The following is a 16204-nucleotide window of genomic DNA, read 5'->3' on the forward strand; positions in this document are numbered from 1 at the left end:
GTTGTTGTTGTTGTTGTTGCCGTCGTTGTTGTCATTTTTGTTGTTTTTGTTATCATTGTTGTTGTTGTCATTATTTTTGCTATTGTTGTCTTCGTTGTTGTCATTGTTATTGTCGTCGTTGTTGTTATTGTGGTTGTCGTTGTTATCATCGTTGTTGTTTTTCGTTATTGTTATTGTTATTTTCATTTTTGTTGTTGTTGTCGTCCTCGTTTTGCCATTGTTATTGTTGTCGTCATTGTTGATGTTGTTGTTGTCGTTATCGTTGTTGCTATCGTTGGTTTTAATATTGTTGTTGTTGTTGTTTTCGTTGTTGTTTTTGTTTTTGTTTTTGTTGTTGTCCTTATTTTATCGTTATTGTTGTTGTCGTTGTTGGTGTTAATATTATTGTTATCGTTTTGTCGTTGTTGTTGGTTTTAAAGTCATCTTTTTAGTTGTTGTTGTTGTTACTTTTGTTTTCGTTGTTGTTGTTGTTGTCGTTGTCCTCAATTTTTAGTTGTTGTTGTTATTATTGTTGTTTTGTTATTGTTGTTGAGACCCTATACCCTAAAAGTTTGATATTGTTGTTATTTAAACAAAGATTGACTGTTTCACATTATTGTTTTTGTTAAAATAAGTATGTTGTAGGTTTATTGTTAATGTTTATGTAGTTTTGTTGAGTGATTCTTTTTTTTTTATAGTTTTTGTTTAATATTGTTGTTTGCATTGAGATTGAATTTTAATGTTGTTGGTGTTGTTGTTATTTATTGTTGTTTTTGAGTTGTTGATGTTGTTATTGTCGTTGTTTTTTAGTTCTTATACCTCCTAACAATGTTTTGAAAGCTATATGTTATTATTTTATTGTGTTGTTATTTAGCTTAAAAAATTATATTGTATTTGAAAAACATCTTACACCAATTAACATTTTTCGAGCATTTTACAACTCATCATTCATCTCACACTCTTTAATGGTTAAAATATTTCTCAATGCTTATAGTTGTTCTTCAATGAAGAACTTTAAACTTTGAACGACATTCAAACCATTAAAGAATTTAATATGAATGATGAGTTACAAGATACTTGAAAATTATTGATTAGTGTAAAATGTTCTTCAAATATAACATAATTTTTCATATAACTATTTTATAAACCAATTTGAAAAGTTATATATTCAATCAGGGCTTGGTGAAATAAAAAATTCACATTAGATATAATAAACTCAGTTGTTTTTATTCGTTTGTTAAATCATAAAACTGGGGAGAAATGTGTTTTCTCCATTTAATAATTTCAAAAAGGTCATCTTTGGGGTTCGAATCCATGACAATTACACATTTCCCGTCAGTTTTATTAAAAACTGAGAGATAATGTGGCACACTCTTTATGACGCCATTCATTATCTCGCTTATGAAACCGAGGCAACACCTCATTTCTAATCAAGGTTAAATGTATTATTTGTAATAGTGTAAGTTGAAGAGAATGTATATATATTAAAAACCGAGAGATAATATGACACATTTTTTATGACATCATTCATTATCTCGCTTATGAAACCGAGGTAACACCTCATTTCTAATCAAGGTTAAATGTACTATTTGTAATATTGTGTGTGTACACACACATTTATTTAATATCTGACTATATATTATAAAATTTTAATCTTTTTTTGATTGAAACTATTATTTTCAATATAATTTTATTTAATTAATTATAACAAATATAATATTTTAATTTCAATCTATTTTCGATAGAGACTACAATTTGGATCATCAATATTGAGTGAAAATTTGCGCAAGAAATAGTTAGAAAAGCTCCTTGATCATAGTTTTGAAGACAAAATAGAGGGGAGTGGGAGAGTATAGAACATGGTGGGATTGCGGTATGTATAACAACAACAACAACAAAAACACCATAATGTGAGATAGATTGCAAGAGCAAAAAAATATTTTGTTTAAGGTTGGTGTTAGAAGAATAACATACAACACAAAACCTTAAAGTTTTTTTTTTGTCTTGCGATCCATCCCAAAACAATGGTGTACGAGGTTGGAGCGGTTATAGATGAGTTAGGTTTAGGATAAAACTTAATGAACAAGTTCTTTTATAGTAAAATTTGATTATCTAACCCCCTCGGTTATTAAAGTAACAAAAGGTATAGATCATTTAATTTATAAATATAAAATAAAAAGACAGATACCACTTTTGAATAATTTAAAACATATACTTCATTTGATGGGATTTGAAGCATGCATGAATTTGTTTTTCATCTATGTCATATTTAAAAATCGAGGGAATAAATGATATATATATAATATATATATATATATATATATATATATATATATATATATATATATATATATATATAGATATATATATATATATATATATATATATATATATATATATATATATATATATAATATATATATATATATATATATATATATATATATATATATATATATATATATATCATATATTTAAAAATAAAAATAAAATATGATGCACCTTGGAATTATATCTCCTTATTTGTTGGATGAGGTGAAAGTTCACTACAACATTTTATACTTTAGGCAACGGAAGAATAAGCAACGATTGAAAAACCGTCACCTAAAGGTATCATAGACCGCACTTTTTTATGCGTGGACGAGTTTCTTGGCAACGCGTGAAAAACCGCCCCTTATTTACTTTATGCTACAGTTAGTAAAATGCGGGCATAACATAAACGTCCTCTATTTACTATAAGTGACGCTTATGAAATCGTAGATATAACATAACCGTAGTTTATTCCTTTTATGCCACGGTTAAAATATGTGATTGTTTCTTATTTAAAAACAACAACTAAAAAGCATGGCCTATTGTTAAAAGGCTACGGTTTTTTTTATTATTTTGAACTTTAGTTATTTTTCTTAAAATATAAAAATGAAAAAAACAATATTCTAGAGTGGTTAAAGATTATTACCACTGGACTTTTAATCAACATATTTTGATCCTTAAAAGATTTTTAAATTAGACTTATATTAATTTATTGTTATATTTAAATGGAAAAAGATAAATTTATTAAAATATAGTAACCAAGGAGTGAAACTCAGGTCTTTACTTTCAAAGAAAAGATGCATTACCACTAGACCACTTTCATTTCATTAGAATGTTTTTCTTTGAAATTTTATTTATAATTTAATGTTCGTATTTTTTTCATATAATTTCCTAAAAGCTGATTCATTACCCTTGAACCCTAAATTATATTTTCTTCTTTCTCTCTACACAACTTTCTGCCGTTTCTTCTTTCTCTCTACACAACGTTCTGTCTTTTCTTCTTTCTCTCTACTCAAAGAAATATTTTCTGTATAACTCACATACTCTCACGCCGGCCACCGCACGCTTTCTGCTGCAACTCACTCACATACTCTCACGCCGGCCACCGCACGCTTTCTGCTGCAACTCGCCTTCGCTGTATTGTTGCATCATTTGTTACAAACACCTCTCCAGAGTAAGTTTCTCATTCTCATTCTATTTCTCATAAATACCTCTTACCACCAAAATCTTTTGTTGTTCATCTTTGTTCATCTTTTTCATTTACTTCTCTGTTTTGAATACCTTCGTTTTTTCCTTTGTGTTTGTGAAATTAGAAATCGCTCGAGCAGGACCACCGCCTCAAATTATCTGCCATATTTGTCTCCAAGGGTGAGTCTCGTTCTTCTTAAAATTACTCAAATACTTAAATTATGCTAAAACTCTAACCTTCCTATTTCTCCAAATCTGAATTGAAAAATATTACTTTAAATATTTTTTGTTACAAAAATTATTTTGTAAGGATGTCATATGGTTATTAGGGTTTATTATATAAGGGCGTTATAATATTTTAGTGGGATTGTATTTTCTTTCCTAGGCTTAGCGTGAGAGTTGTTTCAAATTATAACATCAATTGCTTTAAGTTTTTGGTTTTTAGTAACTCATATTATAGTAACATTTTGGTACAAGAATAACTTAACAGAGTTAAAAAATTTAATTAATCATATAAAAGGAGGGACATACTTTTCAAAATAGAAGAAGCTAGGAAGAATATAGTATTATTATACACTATTATATCTAATCAACCAAAAATATACCCTTATTTTAATCCTGTTTTAATTTCATAAAACAAAAATGACCTCACATAAGATTAGTTAGTAACCAATTATTCGATTAGTTAGTAACCAATTATTCGAGTATATGTCCTTGATTATTGATAGTCACATAAGGTTTAGTTTTGGGTTTTTAGTAACTCATATTACAGTAACATTTTGGTACAAGAATAACCTAACAGAGTTAAAAAATTTAATTAATCATAGAAAAGGAGAGACATACTTTTCAAAATAGAAGAAGCTAGGAAGAATATAGTATTATTATACACTATTATATCTAATCAACCAAAAATATACAGTTATTTTAATCCTGTTTTAATATTTTGGTACAATAATAACTTAACAGAGTTAAAAAATTTAATTAACCATATAAAAGGAGGGACATACTTTTCAAAATAGAAGAAGCTGGGAAGAATATAGTATTATTATACACTATTATATCTAATCAACCAAAAATATACCGTTATTTTAATCCTGTTTTAATTTCATAAAACCAAAATGACCTCCCATAAGATTAGTTAGTAACCAATTATTCGAGTATATGTCCTTGATTATTGATAGTCACATAAGGTTTAGTTTTGGGTTTTTAGTAACTCATATTATAGTAACATTTTGCTACAAGAATAACTTAATAGAGTTAAAAAATTTAATTAATCATATAAAAGGAGAGACATACTTTTCAAAATAGAAGAAGCTAGCTAGGAAGAATATAGTATTATTATACACTATTATATCTAATCAACCAAAAATATACAGTTATTTTAATCCTGTTTTAATTTCATAAAACCAAAATGACCTCACATAAGATTAGTTATTAACCAATTATTCGAGTATATATCCTTGTTTTGTCCATGAAGAAGGTTAACTTAAGAAGGCGGTTGTAATGGTCCTAAAACCTGAACCATAACAGGTCTGCACCCATAGAAATTGCACTGAACCATAACAAGTATAGTTTAATTTGATTTCCTATTGATCAGACATGTTGCACTAATCTTGAGAGTAATAATTTTTTTCATTATTTTAATAATAAACAAGAATTATTTATTCATGTCAAATATGTGTTAAGATATGAGAGGAATTTGGAATTCGAGGAGAAAGTCCAGGAGGAAATATAGTGTTAAGATATGAACAATTTTAAAAAATGCAAGATTATGAAAGTGAGAAATAAAATACTCAATTAGAAGAATTTACACGAATTGGTATTATAAGTATTCTAACCACTAAACAAGTTTTCGTTTATATGATTTATTTCAAACAATTTTGATACAACTTATATTTAGTGTTAATTTATAAAATAATATATTGTTATATTAATTATATCTTAGAGTAATTTTGGATTGAGTTTCATGTTCCCTTATATATCAGCATTTATTTAGAATTTATTTTTAAGTATATTTTTAATATATTTTCATACTCTTAATTATAATAGTGTATTATAATTATGATTATTATTAGGTATTCCTATATTTACTGATGGATGGTTAAAATATCTTAATTAAATTAGATTAAAGGTATGGACAAAGCATGGACTAAACTCCCAAGACATTGGAAGACATTAAGTAGTATTTTTTTTAATATATGAATAATCATGTAGCGGACAAAAAAGGATGGAGAAGAAGTCACTCAAGCTGAAATGTTTATTGAAACTTGAAAAAGTCGCAAGGGAAAACAAGTGGATGGGGAAACCCAATTTGCTATTGTAAGTTAAATTATAATATTCATTATAAATACATGTGGTTTTTAATTTTGTTCAAAACTAATAATTTAAAATATTAGGATAAACTTCAAGAATCTATTGAAGACTCAGTTGAAGCTGTAACACAAGCATTTCAATAATTGTTTGGGAAAGAAAAGCCTGATAGAGTGAGATGTTATGGAAGAACTGTCACACCATCATTGTTGAAAAAAAATGAAGAAATTTCTTTAATGAAAATGCAATATGATGGTAAGATTTCTGACATGGCGCAAAAGATGGGAGCAATGGAGGCACTTTTGAAAAGCATGTATATGCAACAAAATCCACATTTAAGTGAAGAGGAAGTAGATGATAAGATGAGAGAAGCTTTGCACAATGATAATATTCCAACACCACGCTCATCGACATCAACATATGCTCCTACTCATCAAAAGGTACTATAATTGACATTAATAAAAATCAACATTTATTTTATTAAGTGTTGAGTTGTTATTTTATAGTTGTTTAATTTTTTAAACATGCGGTGTTAGTTTTATAAGTTACTCATTAAGTTAGTATATATTCATGCTAGCTAGGTTGAACATTGTGAACATATGTTACCATGCACATTTTCATTATGTTTTTTAAAAATTAACATTGTATATTGGTTTAGATGGTAAGATTCATGTATAAATTTCATAGATTCGAGTTTGAATTCTAAGCGTGCAAAGTTCGTTAGTGAGTAATATATAACTATCAATTGTTTGGATTGAATCATTATTGCATGGATGTTGAGTCATTTGAAGCCTTGCATATGCCGCTTTGATTATTGTAACTTTGTTATTGAATAATATATAAAAGAAATTCTTCATATTTATAGGTTAGAAACAAAGATGATCCTCAAGATGAACAAAATGATGATCTTCAAGATGATGATCTTCAAGATGATGATCTTCAAGATGACGATAATCTTCAATATAATCAAGATGATGATGATCTTCAATATGATCAAGATGATGATGATCTTCAATATGATCAAGATGATAATGATCTTCAATATGATAGTTTTCAAGATGATGATTCTCATGGACCTCAACACAATGAATATGATAAAGACCGCCATTGATTTAAATATTGACGATTATGTTTTGTTTTATGGAGTTACATAAGCCAACTAACTATAACTTATATTGCTTGGATTTATTTTGAAAATATTTGTATTTTTTTGTTTTCAAAGAGTTGATTACACTTCATCTTATTAATACTTCATATTTATATATGTTTTCAATTTATAAATGTGTTTCTCTTCTAATAATATTGAAAAATAATCTATTAGAATAATGTGAAGGTATATGATCATAAATGTATCACCATATAAATGAACAGGAAAATTCTATACTAATTATATCTTTCAAAGTCTAAAGTGCACAACAGGAAAATTTTATACTAATTATGTCTTTCAAAGTCTAACGTTATATATAAATTTGATTTGTTTTTCAATCTATAGACAACGCTTTTTATGCGTTGCTTATCAAAAACCGTAGTATATTCCTTTGTTTTAGGCGCGGTTATGTGTGTTGTGTAAATCAAATTATAGATTAAGCTGCGGTTTACATCTGTTGGTTATTAATAACCGTTGCCTTTTCACATGTTTAGGGGACAGTTATTTTATGTTGCTACTTGAAAACCGCAGCTTAAAAGTTCAACTAAAACCGTGGACTTTGATATTTAAGGCGATGGTGTTCAGAATCCGTAGGTAGAAATCAAAAAACCGCGCTCTAATGGAATAAGCAACGGCTGTTTAGTCCACGCTTGATAAACCGTCCCCTAAAGCATTAAGCAACGGTTTTATACCTTTAAGGGGCGGTTTTTCGTTGTTGCCTAAACCCATTTTTGTTGTAGTGGTTGTCCTAAAATGTATTATTTGTAGTAGTGTTTAATGATCATTGATAAAAATATTTGTTCTAAACTGAATAGTGTAATTATGCTATGTTCCTTAGGCAAACAAACTTCAAGGATGAAACATGTAATTGACATGTAAGTTTATATTTTATGTGACATATTAATATATATTTTATGTGACTTTGTAATTAGCGTGTAATATTTAAAGTGTTTTCATCATATAGATTTGCGGAGGGAAAAATATTGTAAGGATTTAGAAATAAAAAGCTCAAATTTTATACCCTAAAATAAGTGTAATATTTGTGACATTTATTTATCTATAATAATATGTTCTTTTTGTGTGTATCATTTCTCACTATAAAAAATTTATTTGTAGATGATAATGTATCTAGGAGGATACGAGTGTGAATATTATATAATAAAACACATGTTGAATATTGTGTATGCCGATATTGTTGATTTATAGGAGCATGTAATGTATATTTACAATTAGATATTAATGAATTTTACTGAATAATAGTTTGTTATTATTTCTAAATATTTTTATATTTTGTTCAACTTTAGGTGTTTAACAACTAGACACCATTCACAGAAGAAGACATAAAAGGCATCTGATCATGTTGGACATCTTGCTTCTTTGAGGTTTATAAGTCAAGTGCGTCCTGATTTTGTTTGTTGTATGTTTCCATGTTTGTAAACTATTTGATATATTATGTGTGTCATTTTGACGTAAATAATATATATTTTTGTACATAATATGTGCTATTTTAGTATAATTTAAATAATGTATAGTTTTGATACATGTGCCGTTTGGTACATAATGTGTGGTTTAATTTTATAAATAATGTGTCATTTTTGTAATATTAAAAAATTTAATTGCAATTTTGGTCCCTCTATTTTTAGTTTTTTTTTTAGTTTTGATCACCTATTTTAAAATCCAGATTTTTGTCCCTCAATTTAGTTTTTTTTTTTTGGATTTTAGTTCCCCTTTATAAAGTCAAATTTTAATGTCATGACAAACAATTTGATGATGTGTCATTGCCACATTTGCAATAATTAGTTTCATGTCATTTTTTTTAAATATAATTTTTTAACTATATAAAATTGAAGAATAAATTACTTAAGATTTTAAAAACAAAAATATGGAGATTTTGGTACATAATGTATAGTTTTATTTTACAAATAAAGTGTCATTTCTGTTATATTAAAAATGCTTAATTGCAATTTTACTCCTTTAATTTTCAATTTTTTTTAGTTTTAATCCCCTGTATTTTAAAATCCGGGTTTTTTATCCCACAATTTAGTTTTTCTTTGGAATTTTAGTCCCCCCTTTCAAATTAAGGGCAATTTTAATGACAAGACATAAAATAATTTTTGGTTGTTTGCAAGCAGCACATGCTCATGATTTTCTCTTTGTTATCCCTATTGATGATCTAGACCAACATATGCTCTCGGTAGAGTACGATATCATCCTTAAATATCAGTTTATGATCCCTTTATTTCCTATTGATTAGGTTTGCCCTGTTTGTCGCAAGGCATGCTTGGATACTTTTGGATAACACACCATTCATTGTAAGGAGTTTTCAGGATTCAAATACCGACATGACTTTGTTAGGGATATTTTATTTGATATATTTAGGCATATGCCGAGATATCTGTGAAGAAATGGACACTTGTGAATTTCTTTACTTGCTCACAGGAGGGGAGATCGATACTTAGGCCCGCAGATTTTCTAGTACACGGGTGGGTAGGAGGGGGCATGCATTCGTAGATTTGAATGGGCCTAAGGACCAGATTTTTTATTGTGGGGTAAGTAGCCCTCAAAGCCTCTTCAAAGTAAAGTGGTCAAGTATGAGAAAACATATTCCGACAATCAACATGCTTCATACCATTTACCTTTGAAATTTTTGGTTTTCTAGCACCGTAAGCAGTTGGCATTTTATAGAGAATGCAAAGATTCATGCGTAGAAATGTTGTGTCTCCTAAGACAGTGAATTTAGTTTTTAAAAGGATTGGTTTTGCCATCCAAAAAGAAGTAGCTACGCAGTTTGTTACTTGTTTGCTTTCTCTTTCTGTATAATTTTGACTATATTAAATATGAAAAATTTATTCCATGTCATTTTTTTTTTCCAAAATATATTTTTTAATTATATAAACTTAAAGAACAAATTACTTAACATTTTAAAAATGAAAGTATGGGGCTAGGGGGAGTCAAACCATTGAACTCAAGGTTCTGAGGAAAGATTCTTGTCATCTAAGTCACTTAGCTTGTTTTGGAAATTATTAGCAACATAGATATATACATGTTAATACACATCAATAGGTCTCTCCACCAATCATCATGTTTTCTAATTTTTGTTTTAGATTTGAGCTATTTCTCTTGTCTTTTTAATGGCATTGCTATTGCTATTAATTTCCAAGTTATCTTCCATTATCCTAGCATTCAATATCTGGTCACCAAAATTTAGTAAAAAAACCATTTGACATTTATTCACCAATGCCTCAGACAAAGAACATGAACCATAATGTGTAATAAAACACCCAACATAAGAATGTTCCAAAGTCAGTTGCTATTGAACCCAGCACCCATAAACAACATTTCTTCCATTTTTTTTTTCTGTAAACCCTACTAGTAATGCTTCTTCAATGGTTGAAAAATAAAAGGTGGTTTCAAAGATGCAAAAAATGGTGTACCATTAACTCAAGTTAACTCAAGATCAAGTATTAATTCTTGAAATAGAGTTGGCATTGAATTACATTCACTTCTAAAACAATAATAAACAATAGAATATAGTTTGAATCCACCAAGCCAAATTGACCAATTTTCATCAAAATAGAATTTGAGTTTTCAAGTATAACATGTCCTAAAGTAAGAACTGGTTTTTTTAAATTGTTTAAATACCTAATCAAGATAAGGTCCTTCAATTTCTCTGCATGTTCTGAATCCCACTACACCAGCTTCATTGAAAGCAATGGCTTGTCTATCATAGAAAACAACATTGCTACCATAAATTTCTTTCTTTTTAATAGCTAGATATTTTGCTTCATGATTATGAAGCTTGATAGATGAATCCGGGTAACTAGGAAGATTTCATGAGATCAAATTCAAATAAATTGTCTCCATGTGAAAATCTAGTTGGTGTTAAATTGTAACCTAATATTGCTATTGATTACAATTTCAGGGGTTTGACTCCCTTTAGCCTCATATTTTTGTTTTTAAGATTATAAGTAACTCATTCTTCAAATTTCATATGATTAAAAAATTATATTTTGAAAAAAAAATGACGTGGAATTAATTATTGCAAATGTGGCAGTCATACATCACTAAATTGACTGTCATGTTATTAAAATTTGCCTTTATTTTGAAAGGGGGTCTAAATCTTGAAAAAAATAATTAAATTGATGGAATAAAAACTCGGATTTTAAAATAGGAAGATCAAAGTTTGAAAAAATAAAAATAGAGGGACCAAAATTATAATTAAGTCTATTAAAAATTGTGAAAAGAAAATTTTCCATTTACGTTTTGTTTCAATATACAGGTTATATTAAAAAATATGTAAAATAAAAAAAAATACATATAAAAAAAATAATAGATTTCTCCTCACACAATAAATTATTTTTAAAGGGATCCCCTCGCACATTTTTCCTTGGCTAAGAGTCCCAACTTAGGGGAAAAGTTGGGCGCCGCAGTTTTTCACCTCGATTCTTATTCCAATTGAGGGGAAAAGTAACACAAATCTCATACAAATACGTTATTTTGAAAATGAAAAAATATTGCTAAAAATCCAATTTATGACCGGTGTCACTTTTCACTTTGATTGGCAGGTCTAATCAAGAAGAAAATTAGTGTGCTTTCTAATTTTTCACCTTGACCAATGGTCCAATCAAGGTAAGATGTCTTTTTTTAGTAGAGAATATTATTAATGGTCTAAAAATAAGTAAACATACTCCAATTAGAATAATTTTTATAACTAATATTTATAGAGACAACATGAAGACTTAAACTTTCTTTTACTTATCCTTTACATACCAATTCAACAACTTGGTTTTGTATCTCTTGAATTTGTTATTAGTGTTTAGGGGTGAGAATATGTCAGACCAACTAACAGGGGTTTAAGTCTAGCCTACATAGGCTAAGACCAGACCAATCATTTTTTAAATAGAAAAGACTTAGTTTTTTTTGTAAGCCTATTTAACTAAATAGATTAGGCCACATGTCATAAAAAAATCATTTTAAGCCTATCAGGCCGCCCTATTTGAATAAATATGTATAAGTTTATTATTATTATATTATATTATATACTTTATATTAAAATACAAAAGTGAAACTTAATTATCTTGAAGAACTTATAAAAATAAGTTGAAAAATCCTTATGAACAATCTCATAAGTTGTTTTTATAAGTTCTCTCAAACAAATAGTTTGACAAACCTTATGCTATTAGGTAAGCTCATATAATTCAATGTAAAAAAAATATTTAGTCTCATTGTTCTTTTGATATTTTAATCTATTTAAATATTAGTTGAATTTTTTATTTACATGTGTTCAAATGATATAGGCTTTTTAAGTAGGCTAATAAGCCAGTAAGGTCTTCGAAAAGGCGAGACATGTGACTAAAAAAAAGCCTATGATAGGCTACTAGTCAGGATTAGGCCTATCAGAAAATGATATTTAGGGAGTGAGATCAATATAATGCTAAAATCCTCTTATAAGTGATAATTTATCACGTATCACCTTCGAAAACACATCTTTAAATTCCTGCATAAAAAACTTAATACAATTTGACAAATTTTGTGTATTACAAACGTCAGCTAGCAAAGACACATCATTGCAAAAAGATCAAATATAAAGGTTGTTGTGACACAATTGATTTTATTATATTTCTTTTTATTTTGCAGTTAAATAATCATTCTTTAATTTTTAATCGCTGTTTTTAAATCTTTTTCTTTCATATTTTTTTTAATCTTCATTAACCTCTTTTGAAGCCAATGATACAAGAATAATTTGTTGGCCATGACTCACAATAGAGTATTTATTGGAATGCCTTTCATAATTGGCCTTTTTATCATATTACCAAGATCTCCATAATAGCAAATATCTTACCTCCATAAGTACTACTTTACATGACACTACATCTCATTATTTCCTAATTGTAAAACAAATTTCAACTTGTTTTATACAAGACTTCTTATATTTTCACTAAGTCATTGTAAAACAAATTTCAACTTGTTTTATACAAGACTTCTTATATTTTCACTAAGTCATTAATGTATTTAAAGTTTAGGTTTTGCTTTTAAATTGAGATTAGACATCAAACATGTACTAGTCACATTTGTATAACTCACTCGATCAATAATTAAAGAATATGTTTTTTTTATTTCATTAAACATCTTTTGTGGAGAAGGTTTTCTCTTTGAGCTAAATCTTCATCTTTGATTGGGTTTCACAACATTATTATTATTATTATTATTATTATTATTATTATTATTATTATTATTATTATTATCATTATCGTCGATTATTTTTTCAATAATGATACAATAACATGACTATTCTCAATGCGATGGTCGCAATTACCAAGGAAGAAAGATATAAAATATCTGGTAAAGACAAGAACTTTATTTTATTTATCACTTTACATATTTCTTGTTTTCTCTTACGTATTCATCTTTTGTTCTTTTGCCTTGCAGATAACACGAGTATTATCAATGCGATGGAGGGAATGAAGAGGGGTCTTAGAAAAAGTACGCATCTTCTTCTGGTTTCGCCTTTGTAGTAGCCAATAGAAGGGGCAGTGGAAGCCCAAATAGTGGCAAAAAAGGGGGTAAATGGCATACAACAAGATCCAAAGCTGCCAAAGGGTCAACCTTATGGAGATAACTTGGATGATGCACATAGCTGAGGCCTTCCAGTTTCTATAGGCCCTCCATGATTTTTTATCAATCTTCATCGAGGACTCTTCCAGGCGGAAGAAAGACATGTGACATGTCACTGGTGGACCAATTTAAAAGAAGCTAAAGTTGGGTGTGCTTGAGTCAGAAAAGTTAACAATATGTAAGACTTAAAATGCATCGTCTACTTACGTCGTACAATATTTTCTATTCACCTCGTCCCTAAAGTGGCCAAAGATGTTCAATTTAACCTCCTTGTTAGTGACTACACCTATTTTGCGCACTTTACTCAGTCGAGCCTTCGAGAAACGAAGGCAAAGATGGAATACCATATGCACTGGATGACTGCGGTGTTGTCCATTGGTGAAGTTGGAAAATCATCTTCCTTGGCCCCAAACAACCTTAGGAAGGAGAAAGAGATATTGTGAAAGCAACTCGACTCTGTATGTTTAGAGAAGGATAAACTATTGAAGGAGATCGCTGATATTGCTCCATTGGTAAACGTATAACTAATATGTTTTGATGATTTTCCTTTTTTATTTTATTTTATTTTATTTTGAGTCCCCTCACAAAATCTCTCATTCTCTCTTGAGTTGAAATAACTAGAAATATATTAAAATTGAGCATTTTAACAAAAGTCAATGCTAGATGACTTGAATCACATGTAACTTGAAATCAATATTTTCATACAATAATGATTCAAATGATGCTAAATCTTGACTCAAATCATGAGTATGTCCAAAAATTTGAATTTTAAGCTAAACAAGTTTAGTTCGATTCAAGGCCTCACATGACTCAAATAATAAGACACCTTGACTCAAATAATACGTTGTTTGACTTGAATCGTAAATGGAAATTTTACTTTGGAATTCAATTTGGGAAATGTGAATTGAGTCATAGAATGGATTGACTCAAATTACATGAATCAAGTTATGATTGAATCAAAGAAGCTAAATACTGATTTTCTCTTCTTGATTCAAATCAATCTTTTTTCATCTATTTTGTGTCTTACCTCTAGCACATATAAAGATACATTTATTTCTCTCTTTAAAATAATACCATCATAGTTTTTGAAAATATTTTGAGTGTTTGGTCAGTCATACAAGCTTTCTCTTAAATTAACCTTGAAGAAAAACTTCATTGAGTGTTAATTTAGTGAGCGTGAACAAGTGTTATGTGATATTCTTCTAGAAAACCTCATATTTAACCTCTTACAAAAAATACTATTGTTGAGTGTTCCTTAACTTTAAGAGAGAGATTAAGGTCTAGTAATAAAGGGATCCATTAGGTGTTCCAATGTTCTTGTAAAGATATTTGTTTTTAGTTTGAAGAATTAGACTGTGATGTTTTTTAGAGATTGACATCTAATGAAGAAAAATGAGAGTTTCTTCTCCAAGGGAGTTTTAGAAGGATTAAGTGAAGGTCATTGCAGATGAAATCTTGGAGTTTTAACTCCTTCAACAGGCTCAATGACTCGAACAAGGGATTTTTTCAATAGGATCGAGTGAAGATCTTCGTAGATGAAATCTTGGAGTGCTTTGGTTATGAGAGTATGGTTCAATTCAAGATTGAAGATTTTGAAGGATTTTCATTCTAGTGAGTTGTGTACAACATAAGGAGAATCAAGATTTAGATATGTGTTTCTTAGTAGTTGGCTTTAAGTTTTCAATTTTTTGTGATTATTTATTGTATCAAAGGACACTTGTAAATTTCAAATTAGTGGAAGAGTAACAATTTCTAATGGCTTACCATTGGAGACTAGACTAGGTGCAAGTAAGGATGATGCAACAAACCAATATAAATCACGGTGGACATTTTCTCTATTCATTTGTAAATCTATTCATTTGTGTAACTCTTTTTACACCTATTCATTTTGTCAATATTAAATTCATTTGTAAATCTATTCATTTGTGTAACTCTTTTTAAAATGATTTTGAACTTCCGCTCCCGCACATTTTAAAATCTTGGAAAACTCTTTAAAATCATTTTTAAGAATAAATTGAAAACAATGGTACATCAATAACTAACAATGCATAAAGCTGTAAAAAACACAAGAGATTGGTAACCTAGTTCGGTGAAACCATGCTTACGTTTGAGGGACACTCTACCCAAGAAAGAAAAGTCACTACTTTGAATTAGTACACTTAGTCTTACAAGAACCAACAAACCTTATGTTGTTCAAAGCCTCTTCTTAATCCTAGTGTCTTTATATTTAAGGATTCCCCCTAAATATGAGAACCTACTCACTTTTTTTCTCAATCATACAATTCGTGATTGGTGTTTACAACTCAATGAACAATATTGAATATTACAATTCAACTAAGACAAACCAACCATGCCAAGTTACTAAAACATAGTAGTGTACAATAGTAGATTCAATGGTAATCCAGTTATGGAATTAGCATGGAATACAAGTAACAAAGAATCAAATCCTAGCACAAAGAACCTAGTTCTTGCGCATCAAAACTCTTATCAAACAATGGTAATTGAGTCTTCTTATATAGCAATGTATTTTTGGTTTTTTTCTAATGGGCTTCTACATTTAATTTGTATAGAAAATAGCTGAATCAGTTGGATATGATTTGCTCCTTAAATCTCTCCAAAAGATATGATTTGTTATATTTAAAATTCAAATTTAAA

General features: G+C 28.7%; 1 protein-coding gene and 1 pseudogene across 1 annotated transcript; one reads left to right on the forward strand and one right to left on the reverse strand.

Moving 5' to 3' along the window:
- The first annotated feature begins 6029 nt into the window (after positions 1 to 6029).
- LOC127108322 (pheromone-processing carboxypeptidase KEX1) lies at positions 6030 to 6898 on the forward strand. Its single transcript, XM_051045788.1, has 3 exons — positions 6030 to 6227; positions 6446 to 6448; positions 6653 to 6898. Exons 1-3 carry the CDS (start codon positions 6030 to 6032, stop codon positions 6896 to 6898), a joined length of 447 nt encoding a protein of 148 aa, XP_050901745.1.
- A 3136-nt stretch (positions 6899 to 10034) lies between these two features.
- LOC127108332 (UDP-glycosyltransferase 79B30-like) lies at positions 10035 to 15392 on the reverse strand (annotated as a pseudogene).
- Between the last annotated feature and the right edge of the window lie 812 nt (positions 15393 to 16204).

Source organism: Lathyrus oleraceus, chromosome 1 (assembly GCF_024323335.1).
Source record: "Lathyrus oleraceus cultivar Zhongwan6 chromosome 1, CAAS_Psat_ZW6_1.0, whole genome shotgun sequence".
Classification (NCBI taxonomy): Eukaryota; Viridiplantae; Streptophyta; class Magnoliopsida; order Fabales; family Fabaceae; genus Lathyrus; species Lathyrus oleraceus.

Bases quoted from the DNA above. Each gene is read 5' to 3' on its own strand.
- LOC127108322 (XM_051045788.1), top strand. From the start codon at position 6,030: ATGCAATATGATGGTAAGATTTCTGACATGGCGCAAAAGATGGGAGCA.